The 21,146-nt window shown below is 34.9% G+C and overlaps 7 protein-coding genes across 14 annotated transcripts; 2 read left to right on the forward strand and 5 right to left on the reverse strand.

The window, feature by feature from the left end:
* Positions 1-221: 221 nt before the first annotated feature.
* On the reverse strand, positions 222-3,664 carry LOC104784973 (putative uridine kinase C227.14). 3 transcript variants are annotated; one of them, XR_015558153.1, is made up of 10 exons: positions 3,420-3,664; positions 3,058-3,139; positions 2,940-2,970; positions 2,801-2,859; positions 2,635-2,708; positions 2,017-2,103; positions 1,873-1,934; positions 1,464-1,525; positions 817-1,248; positions 222-690 (listed from the first exon to the last, which is right to left on the reverse strand). XR_015558153.1 is itself a non-coding variant. In XM_010510085.3 (9 exons), exons 2-9 carry the CDS (start codon positions 3,100-3,102, stop codon positions 1,159-1,161), a joined length of 510 nt encoding a protein of 169 aa, XP_010508387.2. In that variant the 5' UTR covers positions 3,103-3,139; positions 3,420-3,664; the 3' UTR covers positions 222-1,158. The 3 variants fall into 3 exon arrangements, 1 of the variants encoding a protein (XP_010508387.2); XM_010510085.3 differs by having other exon boundaries at positions 222-1,248; XR_015558154.1 differs by lacking the exon at positions 222-690 and having other exon boundaries at positions 1,162-1,248; positions 1,464-1,535.
* Positions 3,665-4,436: 772 nt separating this feature from the next.
* On the reverse strand, positions 4,437-5,438 carry LOC104784975 (glucan endo-1,3-beta-glucosidase-like). The gene is made up of 4 exons (XM_010510087.3): positions 5,282-5,438; positions 5,058-5,083; positions 4,722-4,962; positions 4,437-4,634 (listed from the first exon to the last, which is right to left on the reverse strand). Exons 1-4 carry the CDS (start codon positions 5,334-5,336, stop codon positions 4,600-4,602), a joined length of 357 nt encoding a protein of 118 aa, XP_010508389.1. The 5' UTR covers positions 5,337-5,438; the 3' UTR covers positions 4,437-4,599.
* A 1,442-nt stretch (positions 5,439-6,880) lies between these two features.
* LOC104784976 (glucan endo-1,3-beta-glucosidase-like) lies at positions 6,881-7,903 on the reverse strand. Of its 4 annotated transcripts, none has more exons than XM_010510088.3 (4): positions 7,706-7,903; positions 7,578-7,606; positions 7,244-7,487; positions 6,881-7,143 (listed from the first exon to the last, which is right to left on the reverse strand). In XM_010510088.3, the coding sequence occupies exons 1-4, from the start codon at positions 7,758-7,760 to the stop codon at positions 7,109-7,111; spliced, it is 363 nt and encodes a 120-aa protein (XP_010508390.1). In that variant the 5' UTR covers positions 7,761-7,903; the 3' UTR covers positions 6,881-7,108. The 4 variants fall into 4 exon arrangements, with proteins under 4 accessions (XP_010508390.1, XP_087307949.1, XP_087307950.1 ...); XM_087451823.1 differs by having other exon boundaries at positions 7,244-7,481; positions 7,706-7,865; XM_087451824.1 differs by having other exon boundaries at positions 7,244-7,481; positions 7,578-7,603; positions 7,706-7,864.
* A 432-nt stretch (positions 7,904-8,335) lies between these two features.
* On the reverse strand, positions 8,336-12,360 carry LOC104784977 (protein THALLO). Of its 2 annotated transcripts, none has more exons than XM_010510090.3 (16): positions 12,057-12,360; positions 11,860-11,954; positions 11,680-11,758; positions 11,370-11,524; positions 11,107-11,253; positions 10,874-11,013; positions 10,677-10,764; positions 10,370-10,549; positions 10,086-10,238; positions 9,923-9,985; positions 9,669-9,811; positions 9,456-9,564; positions 9,102-9,364; positions 8,955-9,018; positions 8,776-8,844; positions 8,336-8,682 (listed from the first exon to the last, which is right to left on the reverse strand). In XM_010510090.3, exons 1-16 carry the CDS (start codon positions 12,154-12,156, stop codon positions 8,551-8,553), a joined length of 1,980 nt encoding a protein of 659 aa, XP_010508392.1. In that variant the 5' UTR covers positions 12,157-12,360; the 3' UTR covers positions 8,336-8,550. The 2 variants fall into 2 exon arrangements, with proteins under 2 accessions (XP_010508392.1, XP_010508391.1); XM_010510089.3 differs by having other exon boundaries at positions 9,669-9,814.
* Positions 12,361-12,384: 24 nt separating this feature from the next.
* On the forward strand, positions 12,385-13,999 carry LOC104784978 (signal recognition particle 14 kDa protein). Its single transcript, XM_010510091.3, has 5 exons — positions 12,385-12,533; positions 12,878-12,951; positions 13,129-13,222; positions 13,333-13,442; positions 13,714-13,999. Exons 2-5 carry the CDS (start codon positions 12,949-12,951, stop codon positions 13,873-13,875), a joined length of 369 nt encoding a protein of 122 aa, XP_010508393.1. The 5' UTR covers positions 12,385-12,533; positions 12,878-12,948; the 3' UTR covers positions 13,876-13,999.
* Positions 14,000-15,650: 1,651 nt separating this feature from the next.
* LOC104784980 (uncharacterized) lies at positions 15,651-17,487 on the reverse strand. 2 transcript variants are annotated; one of them, XM_010510092.2, is made up of 4 exons: positions 17,159-17,487; positions 16,621-16,942; positions 16,240-16,497; positions 15,651-16,154 (listed from the first exon to the last, which is right to left on the reverse strand). In XM_010510092.2, exons 2-4 carry the CDS (start codon positions 16,897-16,899, stop codon positions 15,837-15,839), a joined length of 855 nt encoding a protein of 284 aa, XP_010508394.2. In that variant the 5' UTR covers positions 16,900-16,942; positions 17,159-17,487; the 3' UTR covers positions 15,651-15,836. The 2 variants fall into 2 exon arrangements, with proteins under 2 accessions (XP_010508394.2, XP_087307951.1); XM_087451825.1 differs by having other exon boundaries at positions 16,621-16,938; positions 17,159-17,359.
* Positions 17,488-17,758: 271 nt separating this feature from the next.
* Positions 17,759-19,033, forward strand: LOC104784981 (endochitinase At2g43620). Its single transcript, XM_010510094.3, has 2 exons — positions 17,759-18,285; positions 18,451-19,033. Exons 1-2 carry the CDS (start codon positions 17,826-17,828, stop codon positions 18,843-18,845), a joined length of 855 nt encoding a protein of 284 aa, XP_010508396.1. The 5' UTR covers positions 17,759-17,825; the 3' UTR covers positions 18,846-19,033.
* The last annotated feature ends 2,113 nt before the right edge of the window (positions 19,034-21,146 follow it).

The raw sequence follows: 21,146 nt of genomic DNA on the forward strand, positions 1-21,146 counted from the left end.
TGCTAAGAGTTAAGAAAAATTTTGTTGATTATTGGTAGAACCAAATTTAAGGGTTTCTTAATAATAAATATAGTAAAATAATAATTAATATCTTAAAAGATTCGAAATTATTTTATATATCATAGAAACATATTTTATTAATAAAAATATAAAATAACATACAACATTTAAAATTAAAACACAAAACATTAAAAAACAAAAACATAAAATACACCATGAAATAAAACATAGAAACATATTTAATTAAAACATGAAACATTTAATATCCAAATTTAGTCCACAAATGTTCAACTAAATCAAGTTTCAATTGGTCATGCACTTCTCTATCACGGATTATTATTTGACCATTCAGCACGTTGCTAATATTTGAATTCATATTGATAGAATATGAAAGATCCACACCCTCTGCTTGTGGGAAATCAGAAACCTCAGCTTGACTGTATCCATCTCGTTCATTCTCGACAATCATATTGTGGAGTATGATACACGCCCTCATAATCAATCCCACTTGGTCTTTATCCCATAAAAGACATGGATTTTTAATGACCGCGAATCTAGCTTGTAGGACACCGAACGCACGCTCAACATCTTTTCGGTAGCTTTCTTGGCGGTCAGCAAATAAAGATGCTTTTGGAGTCTGTGGTAGTGGTATGGATTGAATAAACGTTGGCCATTTCGGATAAATACCGTCTGTCAGATAGTAAGTCAAATTGTACTCTCTGCCGTTAACGTAGTAGGTAACTTGTGGAGCTTGACCATAAAATATATCATCAAAGACGGGAGATCGATCGAGAACATTAATATCGTTAAAAGTACCTGGAGACCCAAAAAACGCGTGCCATATCCAGAGATCATACGACGTGACCGCCTCTAAAACAATTGTTGGTTTGCCGGATCCTCGTGTATACATGCCTTTCCAAGCTGTTGGGCAATTCTTCCAAACCCAATGCATACAGTCGATGCTTCCAACCATCCCGGGAAATCCACGTTCTTCTGCAACATATAGTAATCTCTGAAGATCCTCTGGTGTGGGTCTTCTTAGATATTCATCGCCAAAGAAATTGACAACTCCACTGACAAAATGTTGCAAACATTTTCGAGCAGTTGTTTCACCAAGTCGGACATATTCGTCCACCGTATCACACCCGCCACCATATGCTAGTAGCCTAATTGCTGCAGTACATTTTTGGATCGGAGAAAGACCAAGCCTTCCTGTGGCGTCTCTTCTTTGTCGGAAATAAGGATCTTCTGCAGTAAGACCAAACACACAATGAATACACAACCTAGTCACTTCCATTAATGAAAGAACAACCACCAATTAAGAATAATTACTACCTAGTCACAAAGAAGTACACATAGGAGCAGAAATAAACAGTCATGCTATAACTCACTATCCCAAAATAGATACTACCGACTCAACAAAGCAATCAATTTAAATATAAACCAATTAGGTGTATATTTACCTCTTTCGGTTGGTTGAAATGTTGTTTCCTTGTCGCCTTAAGTGTGACTTGTTTGAGCTCAACTAAAAGAAACTCACAAAACAAGAAACAAGAAATGGTTTTAGTAACTATGTAAAGACATGACATCCATTAAAGCATAACTACAAGTACATGAGTCTTAACTAATACCAACTGTGTAAAGATATCCATTAAAGACACAACAACCAACAACCAACTCAATCCGACTATGAAACAACAATTGTTGATTGATTATGAACAACAAAACTCAAAAAATAAACACGGACTACTAGTGTTTCTGGTTTCTGATTACACAGTTGATTGATTACACATTGCTACTGTTTCTGGTTGTTCTTTCATTAATTGAAAACTGATTCTCTAAGGTCATTGAAAAGGACTTAGTACTACATACCAGTTGAGACATGCCGGTTTTCAACTCGTTGCATTGCTGTATCTAGATTGACATCGATGAACCTTTCAAATGAAGATGGAAGATATTGTAATTGGTAATATTGAGATAAAAAAATTAAGTAAAAACACTTTTGATTAATTTTACCACTTATCATCAAACATATCCGAGATGTCTTTCCAAGATCCTTCTTCTAACAAGATGTAGTTTCCTTCCACAATTACCACTTTATGCCTGTAAAAAGAGGAGATAGAGAAGACTGATTGTCTCGGGAAGAGGTACATAAAACCATTATATGATACCAGTGTTCAAGAAAGCGTTAGGCGGTATCTGGGCGGTGATCCAGCATTTAGCACCTAGAACGCCTAATCAGGGCCTAGACGGTTTTTAAGCGGTTTAGGCGTTTACAACATAAAACATTATATATATAAAATTATGTATAACTATATGTTAGAAAAATAAAAAAATTATAAATTGTAAACAAAATTAAGAAAATACATTTATTTAAGTTATATGAACAACATATAAACATTTATAATTACGTATGCATATATAAAACTTGATAATTTAAATATATATAGAGTTAAAAATCAAAAATAAATATTAAAATTAAATTAATGTAATTTTAAGCGGTTTAGGCGGTCATCTAGGCGTCTGCTGAGCGCCTAGCGTCTAGACGGCGTCTAGGCGGCCGCCTAGACCGCTTTCTTGAACACTGTATGATACTATTGAATTAGGATTCAACCGGTTCGGGAAGCTACTTACTGGAGGCTAACAAAGATATCATCTTCAACTGGATCTCCAACTCCATGATCAAATGATGGTACATAAACTGATCCCTGAACAGCTTGAAAACTAATCAGAGTCTAATGCAAGTGTTGTAACTCCAAGACCCTAAGGTCAACAAAAAATCTTGTAACAATCTCTTTACCTCGTTTCTCAGCTTCTTTAAACAGTTAAGCAATAGTGCAGGATCAAAAGTCCATGGAGCTGGTTAATGGATAAAGGGGTCAAACCAATTTTGAACACTTTGAAACCTTACGTAGAAGATAACTCTTAACAGATCTCACCTCCTCTTCTCGCATGGGCTTCTTTGGGATCCTAGAGAGACATTCAAAAAGTCTGGTTAAAAACAAAGAGCAAGAGAGAGAGAGAGAGAGAACTATTCAAAATCAAATAAAGCTCAACCTCCATAGCATCAAGTTGCGAACGATACAAATGAAACCCATCCATGGGAAATACAATAGCAACATCGGGAGGATTAATCGCACTGATACGAAGAGAATATATGAAAAATAAATCTTTCTTCTTCTTTCGTTTAATTAGCGACAGAAGTTGTTACATAGATCAACTGGGACTCTTATATGGACTCAAAAACCATGAAATTTCAACAAAAACGAATCCTATATCCATGATTTATAAACATACAAAACAACCAATTGATGAAACGCAAATGAAACCGGCATACAAACAAAAGACATAATTAAATTAAAATTGAGACATTTTTCAAATAAACAAACAACAATTACTAGACATGCAAGAACAATTACCTGAAATCGAACTGCTTGAATCTTCCCCAAATATTAGGGTTTCGACGGATCGATCTCCACCGGAATCACATGCCTCCTTCTTCACCGGAACCAAATCGCGGCCGAATCCATGGACAATCAGCCGTGGGAATCAACTGGAAGAGAAGCAATCAGTTTTTCGGAATCGAAGAAGAGAATCAAAACAAATCGCGAAAAGTCTCGAGAGAGAGAGAGATAAAAGAGAGAAAAGGAAAGTGAAAGAGAGATGGAAAAAAAAAAAAAACCCCTTTGTCCCAATTAAGACTCGACCCACTGATTTTGTGACACCTGTCCAGCAAGAGACGTTTCTTGCAATCCTAAAATTAGAAACGAATCTTGCATTTCTTAACTTATGTCTGAATAATTAATATTATCTACACCTAAGAAATGAACTAAGAAACAACATAAATCCACCGATGAGGATAGTCTAAGTACTATAGTTTCTTTGCATATTGTTTATGCCAACTTTTACAGATCTTTGTAAAAACAATTAATTTCAAAATGTTGTGTTTTAATCCTCTATTGAAATAGTGTAGTTTCAGCTTTTCCTATTTGAGAATGCGATCTTCATTGAAAAGAATCGACCTAGTTCTTGGTTTAGTGAGGAGATATAGAACTCCGGCAGTTCCATTATATTTGATTACTTGCTCGGGAAAACGATTTTACTAATTTGTGATTAAAAAAAGATGGATAAGTCCCTTGGAATACAATTTAAGCCACAATATTAAAATACTACAAGATTTTCAGCTAAAGTGACAAGACAAATCGTCAAATCTTCTTCCCACTAAAAAAAAAAACTCGTCTTCACATGCTGTCACATACTCACATTTGCTCGTGTATGTGATCTAATAATAAGTGTATGAATGTGTTAATTAGGTTTCGCTTGGCAAGAAAATTCACATCTAACGAATGGTATGTACGTATTTATGTAGCATAACTAAATCAAATATATATAAGATTATTGGTATTATATTTTTATTAATACTGAGCTAGATGAAGTGTTGATAAAATTATTATATTTTATTATTTTGATAATGACATACACATATCAAGATCAAACATTTATTAATTCTTGAAAGATCACAACTTCAAATAAATATAAAATTTCAGGTACGGTCTTCTATCTTCTTGCAACAAAGTCGAAGCTTCATAATTCATATGTTTACTTACGAAATTTATAAATGCAATTTCCGTAGCCTGTAAATAAGAAAAAGAATTGATTTAAGTTTAGACTAAACAAATTAAAGTTAGCAAAAAAAAAATATATAAAAAAAGGAAACTCACTAGGATCAGTTACGCCAATGAGACCAGAGCCTCCGAAATTGCAGTTCTCATACCGTCTTCCTTTAGTTTGGTAGTAAAGATTCATGACAACAGAAGCACGACTGATGAGACTATCTGGAGAAAAACATGCACCTCCGTTCGATATGATCTTACAATCGATTTTCGAACAAGCGAATTTTATGTTTTCTTGAAGTTGATCATAAGACGTAGAAGGTTTAGCAATACACCAACTTCCGGAGCTCTGTAACAAAGAACAAACTCAAAGACCATTAATTATTAAAAAAGAAGAAGCAATTTTATGACTTGACTGCAGTTATGAGTAATCTAAGTACTTACATGTGCCTTGACTTCCATGAAATTTCCTTCGGTCAGTGAAAAAAAAAAACATGAACAAAACACAAAAACGAAATATTATTACAGAACTTGGAAAATCTTACAATGAAATTGTGATTTTCAAATGATCTACTAACGTCCGTATGCATCGCTACAATCGATGTATATAGATTGATTGATATATATTGTAATTATATTAATCACACATGATGATTAGTTATGATTACCTGACCAAAGGGATAAGAAGATGATGAAACAAATACATATTTGTGCTTTCGCCATGTTGGATTTCGTTTGATGTCTGAAACCTCCTCTATAGCTTTGCTATAAACTAGGCTAACCCATCATCTCTTATATAGAGAGATTTGGAATAATAAATAGAAATTTTTAATGATTGACAAAAAAAAAAATAGAAATTTTTAATATTATGAGAGGATATATATATATATATATGGTTGAGTATCTAATAAAATACTTATTTGTCATATCTTGCAAAATTTGTCATATCTTGCAAAATTTATCATTATTATCAACAGATGTTGCATACTTGCTGATAGAATTAAATTAATTGTTTATATTTTTTTTGGGAAACAAATTAATTATTTATATGAAAAGTGTGTACAGTCACATTCTACCACATCAATAATCATATTTAACTATTAAGAGTTTGTAACATAGTAAATTATTAATCCTCTATAGTATCCAACACATTTAATGATTTCAGAAAAGTTAGTGATTCTTTGGTAAATTTTAATTTTAGATTTTAAGACTATAATACTTTTATGCTAACAATTAGATATATTTTTAAGCTAATTTGTATGATATATATCAACATAATTAATATTAAAATATATATATATATATATATATATAGTGTTTTAGTAGTACTTTTCTTTGTATATTGTAACTTTCAGTCTTTTATTTGTCAACTTTTACAAATGTTACTACCATTTATGTTTTATTATTATTATAGTTTAGAAAACATGTGTCAAATATATCATTTCTAACTTACATTGTTTTTTCTTACTTACTTTGGCAAGAAAATTAGAAAACAAAAACAAAAAAAAAGTTACAAAATTTATCATAGTTACCATATATTCTAACATTTACTGAAATGGTAAAATTATCAAAATCAAACCAAAACGCAAAAAATAAATATCTTGCTTTTGAAATACAAAAATAGAATATTTATGGATTCGCTCGAACACCATTATAGAGCAAGAGACTTCCGATCCTTTCTTATGTCTCTTACTGATATCTCCCAACTACAAAAGATTAAGGTTTTAGCCTTTTAGGATGTCTTTCTCTATTGGTTTAAGGACAGACACGCAAAATTTATGCAATAAAGAAACAGGAAAGACTGTTGTAATCCGGATTTTAGATCAAGAAGTAATTTCCCTACAAACATATACATTCAATATGTCATAACACTGTTCGTAATCTGATTTGTATTATGTTTGTAAACAATTTCAAATTTTTTTTTGTTTTACTCCCTTACTAAAATCAAATAATCTTGTTCAGCCTTCCCGGTTACAAAAGAGGTTTACTTTGGAAAGAATCGACCTAGTACTTGGTTTAGTGAGGAGATATATGATTGATTCATATATCTCCATTATCTTTTGGTTTATAGTATTAGAGGATAACTTCCTTTGTAACTTTTTAAACTTTGGTATCTTTGGATCTCCATTTTTTTGTACTTTGATTTGGTTTGAATGAATGAAATCATGTGTTTGTCCAAGAACAAAAAAAAAAAAAAAAAAGATGGATAATTTAACCTTGGAATACAATTGAAGGCACAATACTAAAAATACTTCAGGCTTTTCAGCTAAGCGACAAGACAAACCTTCTTCCCACTATAAACTCGTCCTCACATGCTATTGAATAAGAGGATTTCTGACAGATTAAATTTAATAATGGTTTTGACAACGATATAAAACTCAAACACTTAACAATTGAACCATTCAGACTTCAAAGTACTTTAGATATCATATATAGAATATCAGAACTAGAATTCTTTGTTTTGTTTTGTAACAGATACGCAGCTTTTACATGCTTTACTTATTAAACTGATATTTGCAACTTCCATAGCCTGCAAAAACAAACCAAAAAATAAATTGATTTTTTGGATCACATAAACCAAAAGTTACATAGTTGTTTAGAGTAAGAAAAAGAGAGATAATAAAACTCACTAGGATCGGTTATGGCAATGATACCAGAGCCTTGGAAATGGCAATTTCCAAAGTATCTTCCCTCAGCTTGGTAATAAAGATTCATGGCCACAGAAGCCATATTATAGAGATTATCTGGTGAATAACATGTACCCCCGGTCGATACAACTTGACAGTCGATGATTTCCGAACAAGCATAGTCTAAGTTACTTTGAAGCTGTTTGGTCGTGGTGCCAGGTTTGGCCACACACCAATACCCCTGGCTCTACGACAAAGAAGCAAACTCAAAATGTTATAAAAAAACCATATGATATGAAATTTGATTTCCTTTTAGTTACTTTCTCAAAGCATGTACCTGCGCATTGACTCTCATGAAATGTCCTGCTGTAAATGTACATGAAACTGAAATTGTTAAAATACGTTCGAAATTCTTACAATCAATTTAAGATCTTGCAAATAATCTTAAACTAATGATTAGATTACCTGATGAGATGTATAACAAGATGATGAAAGAAAGACATATATGTGCTTTAGCCATGTTTGATTTCGTTTGACCTCTGAAAACTCCTCTATCAATTATAAGTTTTATGCTAATGGCTATAAATATTTCAAGGTGATAATTTCTTGTATAATCTCGAAGTAATTAAAGTATTTATCAACAGACTCTCTTGTATTTGCCCAATTTTACAAATTTTTATTTATTAATAATAATTTTTTACAACACATGTGTAATATCTGAGATTTTTACATCTAAAGTTGTATCTAATTAGATTGTTTCTTTTAACTCAATTTATTGATCACAATCTAATTTACATAAATCCTTTTATCCCACTTTTATAGTGAACTATAATGGTTTTGGATAGTGACATTGTTTTTTTTTTAACGATCAATAGTGACATTGTATTCGTATGGAAAATATTACTAGAAAACAAGGGGGAAAATTAGTTAAAAAATTTCCCACAATCATAGTAAGTGGAATCACTCTCAATTTGGGACGAAAAGAAGAACACAATACTTGGCTTAGACTTTAGAGTTTATAACAATCTATTTGGCTGAAATTGTTATTAACTACTTCTTCTTGCTCTTAAGCATATTGAATTTGCCTCCTTGAAGTTAGAAAAAACAAGTTTTTTCCTTCCTTAGAAATACAAATGTAAGACAACAAGTTTAAACAAAAAAAAACATCAAAAATTGCAGAACAATGATTTGCCTATAGTCTTCAAGAAGAGAAAATGAAAAGTAGAAGATCCAAAAAAAAGAAGAAGAGATAATACAACAGCAAAAAGAAGCATGGAAATATAGATAATTGGGGGACATAGAAGAGGAGGTTAGTTCTTGATTCGGATGCTCCGGCTTGTGTTGGGATTGATACCTCGAGTTTCACCTGCATATGGACCCGTTTGTTTCCTGATATCTCTCCTCTGTCCTTTATTTCTCATGACTTTGTTCGCGTGCTTTTCCTACAAACCAAAGTTCAAGATCCCAAAGTTAAGGCAAACAGACAGGTCAAAGAAACCAACGTTACAGAAAACAGCAATCCAAGATCGTCTTACCCGGTAGTTCTTTCTCGGGTTTTTACGATCCTTGTTGCGTTGCCGGGTCAATCCTCTGTTGCCTTGTATCTATGTTTTGGTGGAGATTAGAAAAAAAGAGAGATGAAAAGGAACGTTAAACTACGGTGCTAGGTAGAGAAACAGATGATGTTTGTTGTGTGCTTTGGAAACATTCTAACCTGAGGTGTAATCAGTCGTTTTCCATCAACGTCTTCTGGCGCTGACGGAATCAAATGTGGTTTCCTGAACCAACACAAAACGTGTCATGGAGATGAACAACAGTACTAAACTATCTGAAAAAAAAGGTTAATGTAGTGTATTACTACCTTGAATAGATCTCTGCTTTGGCAGCTCGTTTAGCTTCTTGCTTCTGTTTCACTTGTTTGTAAAATTCATCTTCTGATTCACTATCTTTATCAACCATGTCATTACTAAAACCATCGTGATCACTGTCGTCATCTGTCCCACTTCCATTCCTGCCATCTTCCTCTGACTTCACACCAGCTCCAGCCAAAACTCTGAGCTCAAACTTCCTACGCCGTTCTCCAATATCATCCCTTTGCGGCAAATCATCATCTCCAGAAACAGTCTTCCAAGAAAAAAGATGAAAAGATTTAAGAAAAGGAATAGCGTAAAAAGTAAAAGACAAATTTAAGTTTCACATCTGCGATGTATTTTACCTTGGGTTTCCGTTTGGTGGACACAAGCTTGGTGACTTTATTAGCTTTCACATCATGTGTGCTATTATTGTCTGCATCATCCACATAATCATCGAAAGTCTCCAGCTTCCTGGTTACATCCAAGATTGGAAAGTTAATAATATATCACAATCTTCAGAAAGGGACAACCGAATTCACCATATTAACAGTGTGATGAAAAAAAGAAGTTATTACCTATTATTAGCTAATTTCTGGCGTTTTCGAGCTTTATCAGACTTTGAGACAGTAGAACCAAGGACTCCATTGCTTCTAATTTTATCCTCTAGAACAGCTCGAAGTTTTAACATTTGCTCACTTTGCATATCAACCTGATCATTCTGCTACAACGAAAGCAAATTTGTTCAAGTTAAACGAAAAAAAGTTCCAGTACGCAAGAGGTTGGGGAAGTTCTCTCTGATAGAATAGAAAATGCTTAGATTTGTATTCACCTGGTGCTTGCGTTTCTCTCCTTTTTTCTTCTTTTCTTCTCTCCCGTTGTCAATTTTCATCGGCTGGATAAATGGAGATCAGCAAGGTTGAATACAAAAGAAATTGTCGAACAACTAATAAGAGTTTAACTCAAGTGACAGCAAGTAAGATCCTAACTTCTACCTCGGCTATGTCTTGTGTGATTTTAACTACTGAATCAGAGACGGGTGAAGCGAGCTGGCCTTCTTTGACCACCTTTTGCACTGTTCCATTAGCAATATTTCTTGCTAGGGACTCCTCAAATCCAGAGGGAAGCTCTCCATCAAGTTTCTTCATCTAATTATAAACAAAAAATAATATATTAACTCAGCTGCTGTGATAAATTAATAAACACAGCTTGTATAGCATAGCAGTACAACATGTAAACTGTCGAGAGATTAAAAACGTAAAAGGGAACCTCACAGAACCTTATCTAATAAAACTTTGATGTCTACAATACGGGAAAGGACCGGATGATCACGGATGGGCTGCCCTTCAGCTTTGAGAAGAAGATAAAATGTTATAGATTGGCAATAGGCCAGTAGCAGAATCTGCTTAACCTCCAGGTACCTTGTCCCACCACTCAACGATATTTCTCCTTCCTTTAACTACAAGGAGACATAATTGCATAAATTCTCTGGAGGAGTAACAATATAGTCTTTCAAACTGTGGTAGTAATATAAAGTGACAATACAGAAATCTATTAAAAAAAAGTTGGAAGGTAAAGTGGTCTACCTTACTCATAACAGGATTTATCTTACTCTCAAGCTCTTCAACTGCATCGTTCAACTCGGACAAAAGCCCAACTATTTCCGGAGCAGAACTACACAAAAGACATTTCAGTTGAATATTAGTATACATAATATGTATTACGATCTCATGCAGATATATTGAGCTAATGAGAATTTGAGAAACAGAAAACATCAAATTACCTAAGTACTACTTCCATTTGCTCATCTTTTGACAAAGAGTTTATGTCTTTCTTGATCTCTTCAACATGTATGTCCGTATCACCCTTCTCTTTCTTATATGTGGTGGATTTTGTAGCCTTCTTGCCTTTAACAGGAATTTCCTGCCAAATATAAACCAGAACGATGTGTCAATTAACTAAGCAACAAAAATATATTCAGCAACATGATAGTAATCGCAAACACCCATAGCCCACCTCCATGGTTAATTCTCTATCGCTGTCGTCTTCACTATCATCTTCTAACCCAGCATCAGCATCTGTAATGCATTCAAGTTGTTCTCTCCGTAGTCTTATCACCTCTTCTTCTTCCGCTTTAAGGTCTTCATCATCACTTGATCGGAGCTTCAAAAATCACACCAAACCAGATTAGCAACTTATGTAGAGTCTATTTCAGAGAGAATCAGAATAATAACAAAAGGAAACTAGCCTATCAACAAACAAACAATGACAATTCTTACATCAAAATCAACATTATCAACACTATGGTATATGCCTCTCCTTCCACCCCATGTGATCTTTTTGTCTTCCTCATCTTTCTCCTTATCATCATCATCAGCCATTTCATTGTCACCATCACCAAACTTTTGCCTTAGATACTTCTTCTGCCTAATCACTGCACAATTAAGACCCCAATGAGAAAACGAATAAGGCACTCAAAAAGAAGAGATGCAACAACAACAACAACAACAACAACAACAACAACAACAACAACAACAACAACAACAACAACAACAACAACAACAACAACATATAATAAGCATAACATACTTTTAGCGGTAAGTCCATTAGCAGACTCATCTTCGTCTTCTGTATCTTCATCCTCTTCTTCACTCTCATCATCCACACCCTATATAAAAGCGAAAGAAACCGAAATTAAAAAGGGAAACATTGCAAAGAATTGGAGAAAAAACAAATGCCTAAGAAACATAAAACCAAAAAAAAACGAACCTTTAAATCAAAAACAGGTTGCACATCATCTTCATCCGAATCATCAGTATCATCATCATTAACATCCAAGGGAACAATATCTCTCTGTTTATGAACTGTGAACACACACACACACAAAACCAAAACATCATAATCGATTAAGCTTTAGGAAACAAAACAAAAAAGGATAAATTTTTATAAAGTGGGTAGAAACTTACAGGCGTCAATCTCGTCATCGAATTGGTCTTCGACGATATCTCTGCGGCTTTTCGAGCTTTTGCTACTACTTCTCTTCTGAGTCACTCCTTTTTTCCCCATTGTTATGCTTCAAAGTAGGTTCTGAGAAATTCAAAATCCCTTAGGCAAATTAGGGTTTTACACTTCAGAAAGATCAGCTCGGCGCAACACAGTTCTACGACGGGAGATTATCAATGTTGTCTTGTCGACGAAGATGATCGAAGAAAAGAGACCGATTAAAACCCTAGTAAGGTTTTTACAATTTGACTGGGCCTTATAAGGCCCATTATTTATCGAAACAAGCCCAGGTTTAAATAACAATATCGGGGCACCGAGGGTATATTCGTCTTTGACTTGCGGCGACTTCTTTTAACCGAAGAAGAAATTGTTTTTCCTCCGGCCGGTGGTGGAAGCAGGAGAGATCGATCATACGGGATTCTTATTCTAGTCTCTCTCTGGTCAGTTGAATAGTTTCTTCTTCTTCTTAGTTTGAATTCTGATTCTTCACATCTCGTGGTTCTTGAGCTGGGTTTAATCTGATTAGTAACGCTTTCAGATTGTGTAAAATTGGATTTCTATTGCTTAGATTTGTTCAGAGGCTTTGACGATTTAGGTTCAGAGGGTTTTAGCGTCGAATTGATTATAAATATGAATGTTTTCGAGCAAATTGTTTCAAATTGTGCTTAGATTTTTTGAAGTTGCGTATTCGATTGATATAGACAAAGTTCAATTCAATCAGATCTAACTATTGCTTTTCACTTGCATTGTGTTTATGGGTTTGTTTTTTTTTCTCCTCTCTCAGTGATCCAAGTGATAACAAGTCTCTACATTGCTTTGAAGCTCTGCTGAAACTAATCCATCTGAGGTTTAACAATGGTAAGTAAATTCTCCATCTTTATGCCAGATGATGACGAAATTGTAAACATGTGAAGATTTTTGTGAGATTTTTGTTTTTATTATTCGTTTTGTGTTTGCTGTGATTTGATTCAGCATTGACGCTACACTGTAGGATTCAATGCGTTTTTTTGATGGCATCCTTTTTTGGTTTTGCAGGTTCTCTTACAATTGGATCCATTCCTCAATGAACTCACGAGCATGTTTGAGAAAAGCAAAGAGAAGGGTTCTGTGTGGGTTACTTTGAAAAGATGTAAAATTTTGACACACTATCTTGTTCTCTCCACTTTTGTTATCTTGGTTGTACTTGAAATATCTTTTCGAAGATTATCTTATATGATTTTTTTGTTACTTGTGTGTCAGCATCTCTCAAGTCTAAGTTGCAGAAGAGGAAACTGAGCTCAGCTGGAGAATCCATTGAATACAGATGCCTTATTCGAGCTACGGATGGAAAGAAAACAGTCTCTACCTCGGTATGTTCTCTTCTTATTATCTCAAGATATAGAAACCATGTCTGTTTCTACTCGAGAGAATGTTTTTAACTGTCACTAATGGATTATAGATAATATAATGAATATAGGATAGCATTCTCTCTTAGCTCTCTAGTCATCCTTCCTTGCACTATATAGATTGGCTTTTAGCAGTTGGGGAAGTTGAAAACATACCAAAGTTCGTATAAATTTGATACTGGTCTGCGATCATTAAGACTAAACTAACTTTGCTTTTGCTTTCTTGTTTTGTAAGGTTGGTGCTAAGGATCACCAGAGATTTCAAGCATCCTATGCCACCATTCTTAAGGCCCACATGACTGCTTTGAAGAAGAGGGAAAGGAAAGACCGGAAGAAATCCACAGAAGCAGAGAAGAAAGAAGGCACTTCAACAACCACTAAACCTAAGAAACTTTGATTTCCCCTCCTTTTTTATGTTTATCATATTGATTTGCAATTGCTTGTTAAGAATTTGAATTTTTGAAAGGTATTGAAAGATCTCAAAGATTTTGAATGGTTACATCACAGATTTTTGGCTTGCACTTGCTTTTCCCTCGAGCATGATGATCATCTATAATTATAATAATAATAATAATAATAATAATACCAATTCCATAGAAAATGCACGAACATGGATCAAATTCAAGAAACTGATTCTTAATTTCAAACATAAGCTGAAGAACACTTAAACAAAACCTCCTCAATTGAAACTCTTCATGTTCCTAACCAAGAAAACTATTCATCAGAAACACTTCTGCTTCTTCTTCTTCTTCTTCAGTAATGTAATGTAAATGTATTCAGGTGTGGTATCCTCCATCGGTTTTCTCGAGAGGATCGAGAAGAATTTCCGCCGGGTAGATCTTTCTTTCTTTCGCCATCTTCTTCTCTTTCGCTATCTTTTCTTTCGTCTTCTTCTCAAGATAGATCGTCTTCTTCTCAAGACAGACACTAAAACAGCCGCAATACAATTCCAAAACGTTGACAGATTCTTCAGATACTACTTCATACTCCTCAGACAGATTCCATAGCCGCCTGAGTTTGTTGATGAGTTTCCATAGCCTCTTGAGACTTCTGTGGAAATCGGAGGGACAAAAGTCAAATATATAGAATCCAAAACATAACAATGATATATATATGCAGAGGGATCATGAAGAAGAAGAAGATACGTTAGGTACTGCATGCATAAAAACAATACAAGTCAAACATGGGAGCTAAAATCAAAATAACCATTATTACCTATTTCCCGCCAAAGAAGGCATAGAGAGACGCTGACACAGGGAGCAGAGGGATTCCGGTGGCGGAGGAAGTAAAAAAGGAAGTTCAGAGAAGGTAAGTTGAAACTCCATAGTTCTTCTCTCTGTATTATATATTAAGATTTTTTTTGGTAAAAAAGGAATAATTGGAAATATGGAAAAATTCTAAATTCAATTTTTTACTAATCATGATATAATATACAATATTCAAAATGTTAACTCTTTAATGTTTTAAGTTTATTTTTCCCTCGTTATAAATAATTTATTTCAATAATAATAAGTTATGTATTCCAACAATAAAATTTACATTTTGCTTGCTTCATTTTTGATATAATTTTTACTATTTTTGTTATAAGAAAGCATAATAAGCCATCATTATTAAATTTACTATATTTCATCTCTAAATAATATTCATGTCATTGATTTACATATTCATATAAATAATATTTCAGTTTTAGTTTCATAATTTTTAAATATTTCATCTCTAAAATTAGTCATATCATTGAATAATCTAGTAAAATAACCCATCAGACTCAGCGTCTACATAATCTTCATTAGAATTTGAGTCCACATCAGCATTGATCTGTACTTGTCAGGCCCTCGGGGCTGTCATACCTAAGTTATAAATCTGATAGTGGTCTGTGATCTTTAAGACTACACTGAAACTAACTTGTTACAATGCTTTCTTTCTTGTTTGTAAGGTTGGTTCTAAAGATCACCAGAGATTTCAAGCATCCTATGCCACCATTCTTAAGGCCCACATGACTGCTTTGAAGAAGAGGGAAAGGGAAGACCGGAAGAAATCCACATAGACAGAGAAGAAAGAAGGCACTTCAACCACTAAATCTAAGAAACTTTGATTGAGAAAAGAATTTTGAAAGGTATTGAAAGATCTCAAAGATTTTGAATTGTTACATCACAGATTTTGGCTTGCACTTGCTTTTCCCTCGAGAATGATATGATGATCATGTATAATAATAATACCAATTCCATAAACTGATTCTTAATTTCAAACATAAGCTGAACACTGAGAAAAAACCTCAAATTGTTATTACGAATCTCTTCCTGTTCCTAACCTAGTAAGACACCTCACATTGTTGTGTAACAAAGGCAAAAGTGCCAAGGACTATTCATCAGAATTTGCGTCCACATAGTCTTCATCAGGATTAGCGTCCACATAGTCTCGATCAGAATTTGATCCCCCCACATAAGCCCTGAGGACACGTCTGTACTTGTCAGGACTGTCATACCAGGTTGGCGTGTTGATGATCGCCTTTTCTAGCCAATACTCATCATACACTTTTTGCGTCGACATCTTCTCCATGAATTCATTCCAACCATCCATGGCTCGGGTCAATCGAACAGTCTTAGGTTTTCCCATGAGAAACTTAACGTAATCCCTTGCAAGCTTGACCAATTCCTCCCCAGTGATAATGTAGGTGTACTGCAAAACAAGAAATATCCAGTCAAAGCAAGATACGCTCTATCAAGTTGGAATCATCTTCCCTGAGAGTTGTGTGTTCATTTACCAAAAAGATGAAGCCAAAGGTCGCTAAAACCACTTGCAGGGTTTCATCTGCAATCCCAGCAAGACCACCATCTTCTCCTCCTGACCCTTCAGGACGCTCCTCACCATTTCCACCACCGCCACTACTACCTCCTCCACGTGGAGGAACGTTGCCACCACTGTCTGTATCATAAAAATCTTTCTTCTGTATCTGCTCCCGCAACATGTCTTCAACTGATTTCTTCCCCATAGCTTTCTCTATTGCTTTCCATGGTGATATCTGATAACAAAAAGCCATTACAACAAATCAGAAAACAGAACAGAGAAACATACACAAAAGGAAACACTCTCTGGTTAGTGGTTACAAAGTAACGAACTTAAACATGAGTTAGAAGCATCTGACCTCGTCACTACTACCATCAGGTTTATCCTTCCCACCAAACAAGCACACAGCAGGACTCTGCTTTGATTTACCAGTAGGTGAACGACGACGCTGATGATTAAGAAGAGGGGAAAACTGAGTAGACACTGAAGCAGTAGCTCGAACTGCAAATGTGGTACGAGGGCAGTGATCAAAGCGTGGTGAAGAAGACCTAATAGGTACACTGGAGATACAATTTGGTCTTGTTTGCCTTGAAGGAGAGTATGATGGTCGAAAACAATTAGCCTGAGTGAAACTCATCTTTACCCCTCCCCCAATGCTTCTCTCTTAATGCAATCACTTCCTTAAACCAAAAACAAAACAACGAACACAAACTAATTAGAACCCAACATTGACCTAAAAAAAAGATACTTTTGGGCATGGGCATGATCAGAATTTGGGTATAACAAAGGACGCTATGACTAATCTAAAATTCGATTATAAAGGCATTGGGTTCGGCAATTATTAGGTAAGAACAACGAGCAGCTCCGGGAGAAACATCATAAAAACGTAATCGTACCTATTCGAAGCCTTGACGGAACGGAGAATTAGAAACCCTAGTATTAGCTTGGGAGAGAAAAGGATTCGATTTTTTCCCCTTTTGCGTCCTGAAACAACGGAGAAGCTTAACTGTGTGTGAGCGGAGCAGGAGCCGATCGACAAAGTTTATCTATCTTCAAAGATGCAACACAACGACGTCGTTTTCGACTTAAGCTTCGATGGTTCTAGACCCATGGGTTGGTAAGACTAAACCGGTTTTATTCAATAAGTCGGTCTAATACCGAGGCCGCTTGGGCTGATCGATGTGTTTTGGACTTTTTGGTTTGGTTCATGTTGGGCCTCATCTCTATCAAGAACTTAATCTTAGAAACTCGGTTGTTTTAAATTTTGATTATTCGTTTTTGATCTGACTTATGACCGACATGTAATATATCTCATAACGACAAGAACAAAAAAAAAAAAAAATGTATCATTGACTTATGTTTTTAGTGGTACAAAGGGCCATTGAGGCATTGACTTTGACTTAGAAAAAAGACAATCAACAATCGTGGAAAATATCTAACATTGATCAATATGTATATCATTTGCATATAGACCAAAATGTTACAATATAAATACATCCCACACACCTTCTTCATTCTTCACATATCTCTTACTCTTACAACACACTCCAAAAAAACAAAAATATGACTACCCAAAGAGCAATGTTGAAAAACGCTCTTATCCTTTTTCTCTTCACCATAACCATTATGGCAAACACCGTGTTTTCGCAACATTGCAGTACGACCGGATGTGCAGGCAACCTATGCTGCAGCAGGTATGGATACTGTGGAACCACAAACGCCTACTGCGGTACCGGGTGCCGAAGCGGACCTTGCAGATCCGGAGCCACACCTATCCCACCAAGTACTCCCAGTGGCGGTGGAGGCGGTCTAAACGCTGATCCTCGTGATACAATTGAAAACGTTGTTACACCAGCGTTTTTTTACGGTATCATGAGCAAAGTTGGAAATGGCTGCCCAGCGAAAGGGTTCTACACTCGCCAGGCCTTCATTACGGCCGCCCAATCGTTCGATGCCTATAAAGGAACCGTTGCTAAGCGTGAGATTGCCGCTATGTTGGCTCAGTTTTCTCATGAATCTGGAAGTAAGTTCATTATAAACATTTCTAGTTTCACTAACTCTACATGAATATTATTAGAACTAGGCACCATAATATTATTTTTTTAAATAACTTATCATATGTTCCTAATTTTTGTATCGTCTATATTATAATTTATAAATAACGATTCTTTTACGTCGTCATGTCTAGGTTTTTGCTACAAAGAAGAAATAGCTAGAGGGAAATACTGCTCACCGAGCACTGCTTACCCTTGTACACCGGGGAAGGACTACTACGGTCGCGGTCCAATCCAAATCACATGGAACTACAACTACGGTGCAGCTGGAAAGTTCCTTGGACTCCCTCTCTTGACTGATCCAGATATGGTGGCTCGTAGTCCAGAAGTTGCCTTTCAGTGTGCCATGTGGTTCTGGAACCTAAATGTTCGTCCAGTCTTGGACCAAGGCTTTGGAGCCACCACGAGGAAGATCAACGGTGGCGAATGTAACGGCCGACGTCCTGCAGCGGTGCAGAGCAGAGTAAACCATTACTTGGAGTTCTGCAATATGCTTGGGATCACTCCTGGAACAAGTCTGAGTTGTTAAAGATGTTAAATGCGGATAATATATGGCACGGTTTATAGTATGACTGTTGTCGTGCACGTGTGAGTTTATAACTAAAGATGTCGAATAAAAGATTATGCGGTGTATTCTAATGTACCAATGTGTTGTTTGTATCGGTTGTCAAAGCATAAAGCTATATAAGCCAATCCATAATAAACGTATTTACTAAATTTGCAACTTTTTTGGTCAATATATACCACTGCGAGTATTGAATATGTGCCTCAAAACATTTATGCATAGATATTGACAATAAAAAAAGGGTTAAAATGATTTCCAAAAATTTTCAATGTATATATATAGACACGTCACACACGCAGTAGTTTGAAGTTTGAACTAAGGAACATATCTTAAAAATAACAAAATACTTCCAGAAAAAATGGTCCACACACAAGATGAGCGTGGACTTACACATGAGAGCGTTTGTACGTAGACGCATCATAATTCATAACCGACGTAGAGAGGCCTCTTTCGACGACTTCTTATTTGTCTCTGTTCGTTCACAGGAGGACCCTTTTGGGCTTTTACCAGTGAAGACTCTTACTCTTTTAGATCATGATATCTATGAAAAAATTTGATGTGCTGACAAAAGTTGTATGTTGAGTTGAATTGTTAATGATGTTTATTTATGGAAAATAAAAGACTATTTTAAAATTTAAATAAATAACTAATAGTAAAGTTTTGGGTAATGGTTATCTAAAAAATTAAATGGATACAGAGTTTTTTAGATCAAAATTGGAATAGCCTTTCACAAAAGATCAAGAAACAAACTGGACTCAGTTCGCAGAGGAGACATAATTGTGATGTCGAGTTCTTGCGTCACGGTGGTTGTTGTAGTGAAAACCAAGTTTGAAGCTAGTTTGGGGAAGCGTAACTGAAAGGATCGGAGGATGCTCTCTATTCCTTACGGTGAATTCTATATATGTACTAAAAGTGCTGGAATTCTAGCTAGAAAAATGTATATGTAGAGATGTTGCTTGGGCTTCAAGCCCAAGCCAACTCCCCTATTAGTATGATATTGTCCGCTTTGGGCCCAAGTGGCAAAGTCCGCACGGATTTCTTATTGGGCTCCTTCCCAAAAGGCCTCATACTAATTGGAGTTGGTTTTGACTTATATACTAGAAACTTATTTTCTAATCTTCAGATGTGGGACATTGTTTGTATCCCAACAAATGTTATGTAAGATTTGATAATATTAAAAAAAAAAACTATATTGATTATTGAAATAATGTTACTAGCTTTGTTTTTTTTACTGAGTTAATAATGTATAGAATGTCTCATATATGATAAGTATCATGAGATTAGTGTTTGCATACTGTTTTATTTTAGTAAAGTTGACGTGAACGGGAACTAGCTATTGTCGGATAATAGAACTAGCGCCTCGTTTGTGTAGCCTGTAATCATCTAACTTTGAAGTAAACACTAATCTAATCTTGCGGGAAAAATGGTTCATAGACGTTTAAACAAATAAAGTTACGTTTAAAGTTCATTTAAATATATGAATGAAAAATGAACGGCATTTCTCCAGTAGGGGAAAAAGTAAAACTTTGATAGAAGATCTGATTAAAAATGTAAAACAAAAATATTTGTTTTTTTTTTAAATAAAAATCACTGCTATAGAGATAATATTTAGAAGGAAAAAAACAATTAGCATGACATAAAAAAAAACTAGCGGAATGAAATGAACTCAAGATCAAACCCGAATTTTAGTAGAGTAATGCGAATTATGCAATAGTCAAGATAAGATTTGATCTGTGCATCGTGGAATCTTCGTAAATATCATGATTTCAGATTTACAATTATGAATCAAAAGACTAGAATTGTTTTTTGTTATTAAAGAAAAACAACACATGGCTGTGAAAAAAAAAAAAAAAAAAAGAAAATAGTAATAAGTTCTTACATCTTGAAAAAAAAAAACAAAAGAGGTCGTTCATACATGTGAGCATGTGACATGCTTTTGAGTTGACTTTGAATGGATAGGGCCACGTCAGCGCATTCCAAGGACCCCCCCTTAATTAGCGCTGAAGTAAACCTCTTTATTTGTCGTGACTCTCCCAAGTAAACGCCCCCCCTTTTTTTTTTTTTTTTTTTGTTAACGTTTTTAGTCAACCCAACTTTTCATTAATTACCACCTATTACTATTAATTAGTTTGCAATGTTAACTAACATTATCATTACGTGAAAAAGAGAAAAACTAAGATTATCATATTTGCAGACCATTACATGATTCATTGAAAGTTGAAAACCTAATAGTATGTACGTGGTTATATTATAATCGATCGCATA

Source organism: Camelina sativa, chromosome 5 (genome assembly GCF_030686135.1).
Source record: "Camelina sativa cultivar CO46 ecotype springtype chromosome 5, ASM3068613v1".
Taxonomy (NCBI): Eukaryota; Viridiplantae; Streptophyta; class Magnoliopsida; order Brassicales; family Brassicaceae; genus Camelina; species Camelina sativa.

What these genes read in the sequence shown, in the direction of transcription:
- LOC104784973 (XM_010510085.3), bottom strand. Translation starts at nt 3,102, where the DNA reads ATGGATGGGTTTCATTTGTATCGTTCGCAACTTGATGCTATGGAG. An exon ending in CGCAACTTGATGCTATGGAG is followed by an intron (nt 2,971 to 3,057) that starts GTTGAGCTTTAT and finishes ATGTCTCTCTAG; the next exon opens with GATCCCAAAGAAGCCCATGC. An exon ending in AAACCGGCATGTCTCAACTG is followed by an intron (nt 1,526 to 1,872) that starts GTATGTAGTACT and finishes AGTTTCTTTTAG; the next exon opens with TTGAGCTCAAACAAGTCACA.
- LOC104784975 (XM_010510087.3), bottom strand. Translation starts at nt 5,336, where the DNA reads ATGGCGAAAGCACAAATATGTATTTGTTTCATCATCTTCTTATCCCTT. An exon ending in CTTCTTATCCCTTTGGTCAG is followed by an intron (nt 5,084 to 5,281) that starts GTAATCATAACT and finishes CACTGACCGAAG; the next exon opens with GAAATTTCATGGAAGTCAAG. An exon ending in TCATGGAAGTCAAGGCACAT is followed by an intron (nt 4,963 to 5,057) that starts GTAAGTACTTAG and finishes TCTTTGTTACAG; the next exon opens with AGCTCCGGAAGTTGGTGTAT.
- LOC104784976 (XM_010510088.3), bottom strand. Translation starts at nt 7,760, where the DNA reads ATGGCTAAAGCACATATATGTCTTTCTTTCATCATCTTGTTATACATC. An exon ending in CTTGTTATACATCTCATCAG is followed by an intron (nt 7,607 to 7,705) that starts GTAATCTAATCA and finishes GTACATTTACAG; the next exon opens with CAGGACATTTCATGAGAGTC. An exon ending in CATTGCCATAACCGATCCTA is followed by an intron (nt 7,144 to 7,243) that starts GTGAGTTTTATT and finishes TTGTTTTTGCAG; the next exon opens with GCTATGGAAGTTGCAAATAT.
- LOC104784977 (XM_010510089.3), bottom strand. Translation starts at nt 12,156, where the DNA reads ATGGGGAAAAAAGGAGTGACTCAGAAGAGAAGTAGTAGCAAAAGCTCG. An exon ending in TTGATAATGTTGATTTTGAT is followed by an intron (nt 11,254 to 11,369) that starts GTAAGAATTGTC and finishes TGATTTTTGAAG; the next exon opens with CTCCGATCAAGTGATGATGA. An exon ending in TAAATCCTGTTATGAGTAAG is followed by an intron (nt 10,550 to 10,676) that starts GTAGACCACTTT and finishes GTCTCCTTGTAG; the next exon opens with TTAAAGGAAGGAGAAATATC.
- LOC104784978 (XM_010510091.3), top strand. An exon ending in GTGGGTTACTTTGAAAAGAT is followed by an intron (nt 13,223 to 13,332) that starts GTAAAATTTTGA and finishes CTTGTGTGTCAG; the next exon opens with CATCTCTCAAGTCTAAGTTG. An exon ending in AGAAAACAGTCTCTACCTCG is followed by an intron (nt 13,443 to 13,713) that starts GTATGTTCTCTT and finishes TTGTTTTGTAAG; the next exon opens with GTTGGTGCTAAGGATCACCA.
- LOC104784980 (XM_010510092.2), bottom strand. Translation starts at nt 16,899, where the DNA reads ATGAGTTTCACTCAGGCTAATTGTTTTCGACCATCATACTCTCCTTCA. An exon ending in CTGATGGTAGTAGTGACGAG is followed by an intron (nt 16,498 to 16,620) that starts GTCAGATGCTTC and finishes TTTTGTTATCAG; the next exon opens with ATATCACCATGGAAAGCAAT. An exon ending in CCTTTGGCTTCATCTTTTTG is followed by an intron (nt 16,155 to 16,239) that starts GTAAATGAACAC and finishes CTTGTTTTGCAG; the next exon opens with TACACCTACATTATCACTGG.
- LOC104784981 (XM_010510094.3), top strand. Translation starts at nt 17,826, where the DNA reads ATGACTACCCAAAGAGCAATGTTGAAAAACGCTCTTATCCTTTTTCTC. An exon ending in GTTTTCTCATGAATCTGGAA is followed by an intron (nt 18,286 to 18,450) that starts GTAAGTTCATTA and finishes CGTCATGTCTAG; the next exon opens with GTTTTTGCTACAAAGAAGAA.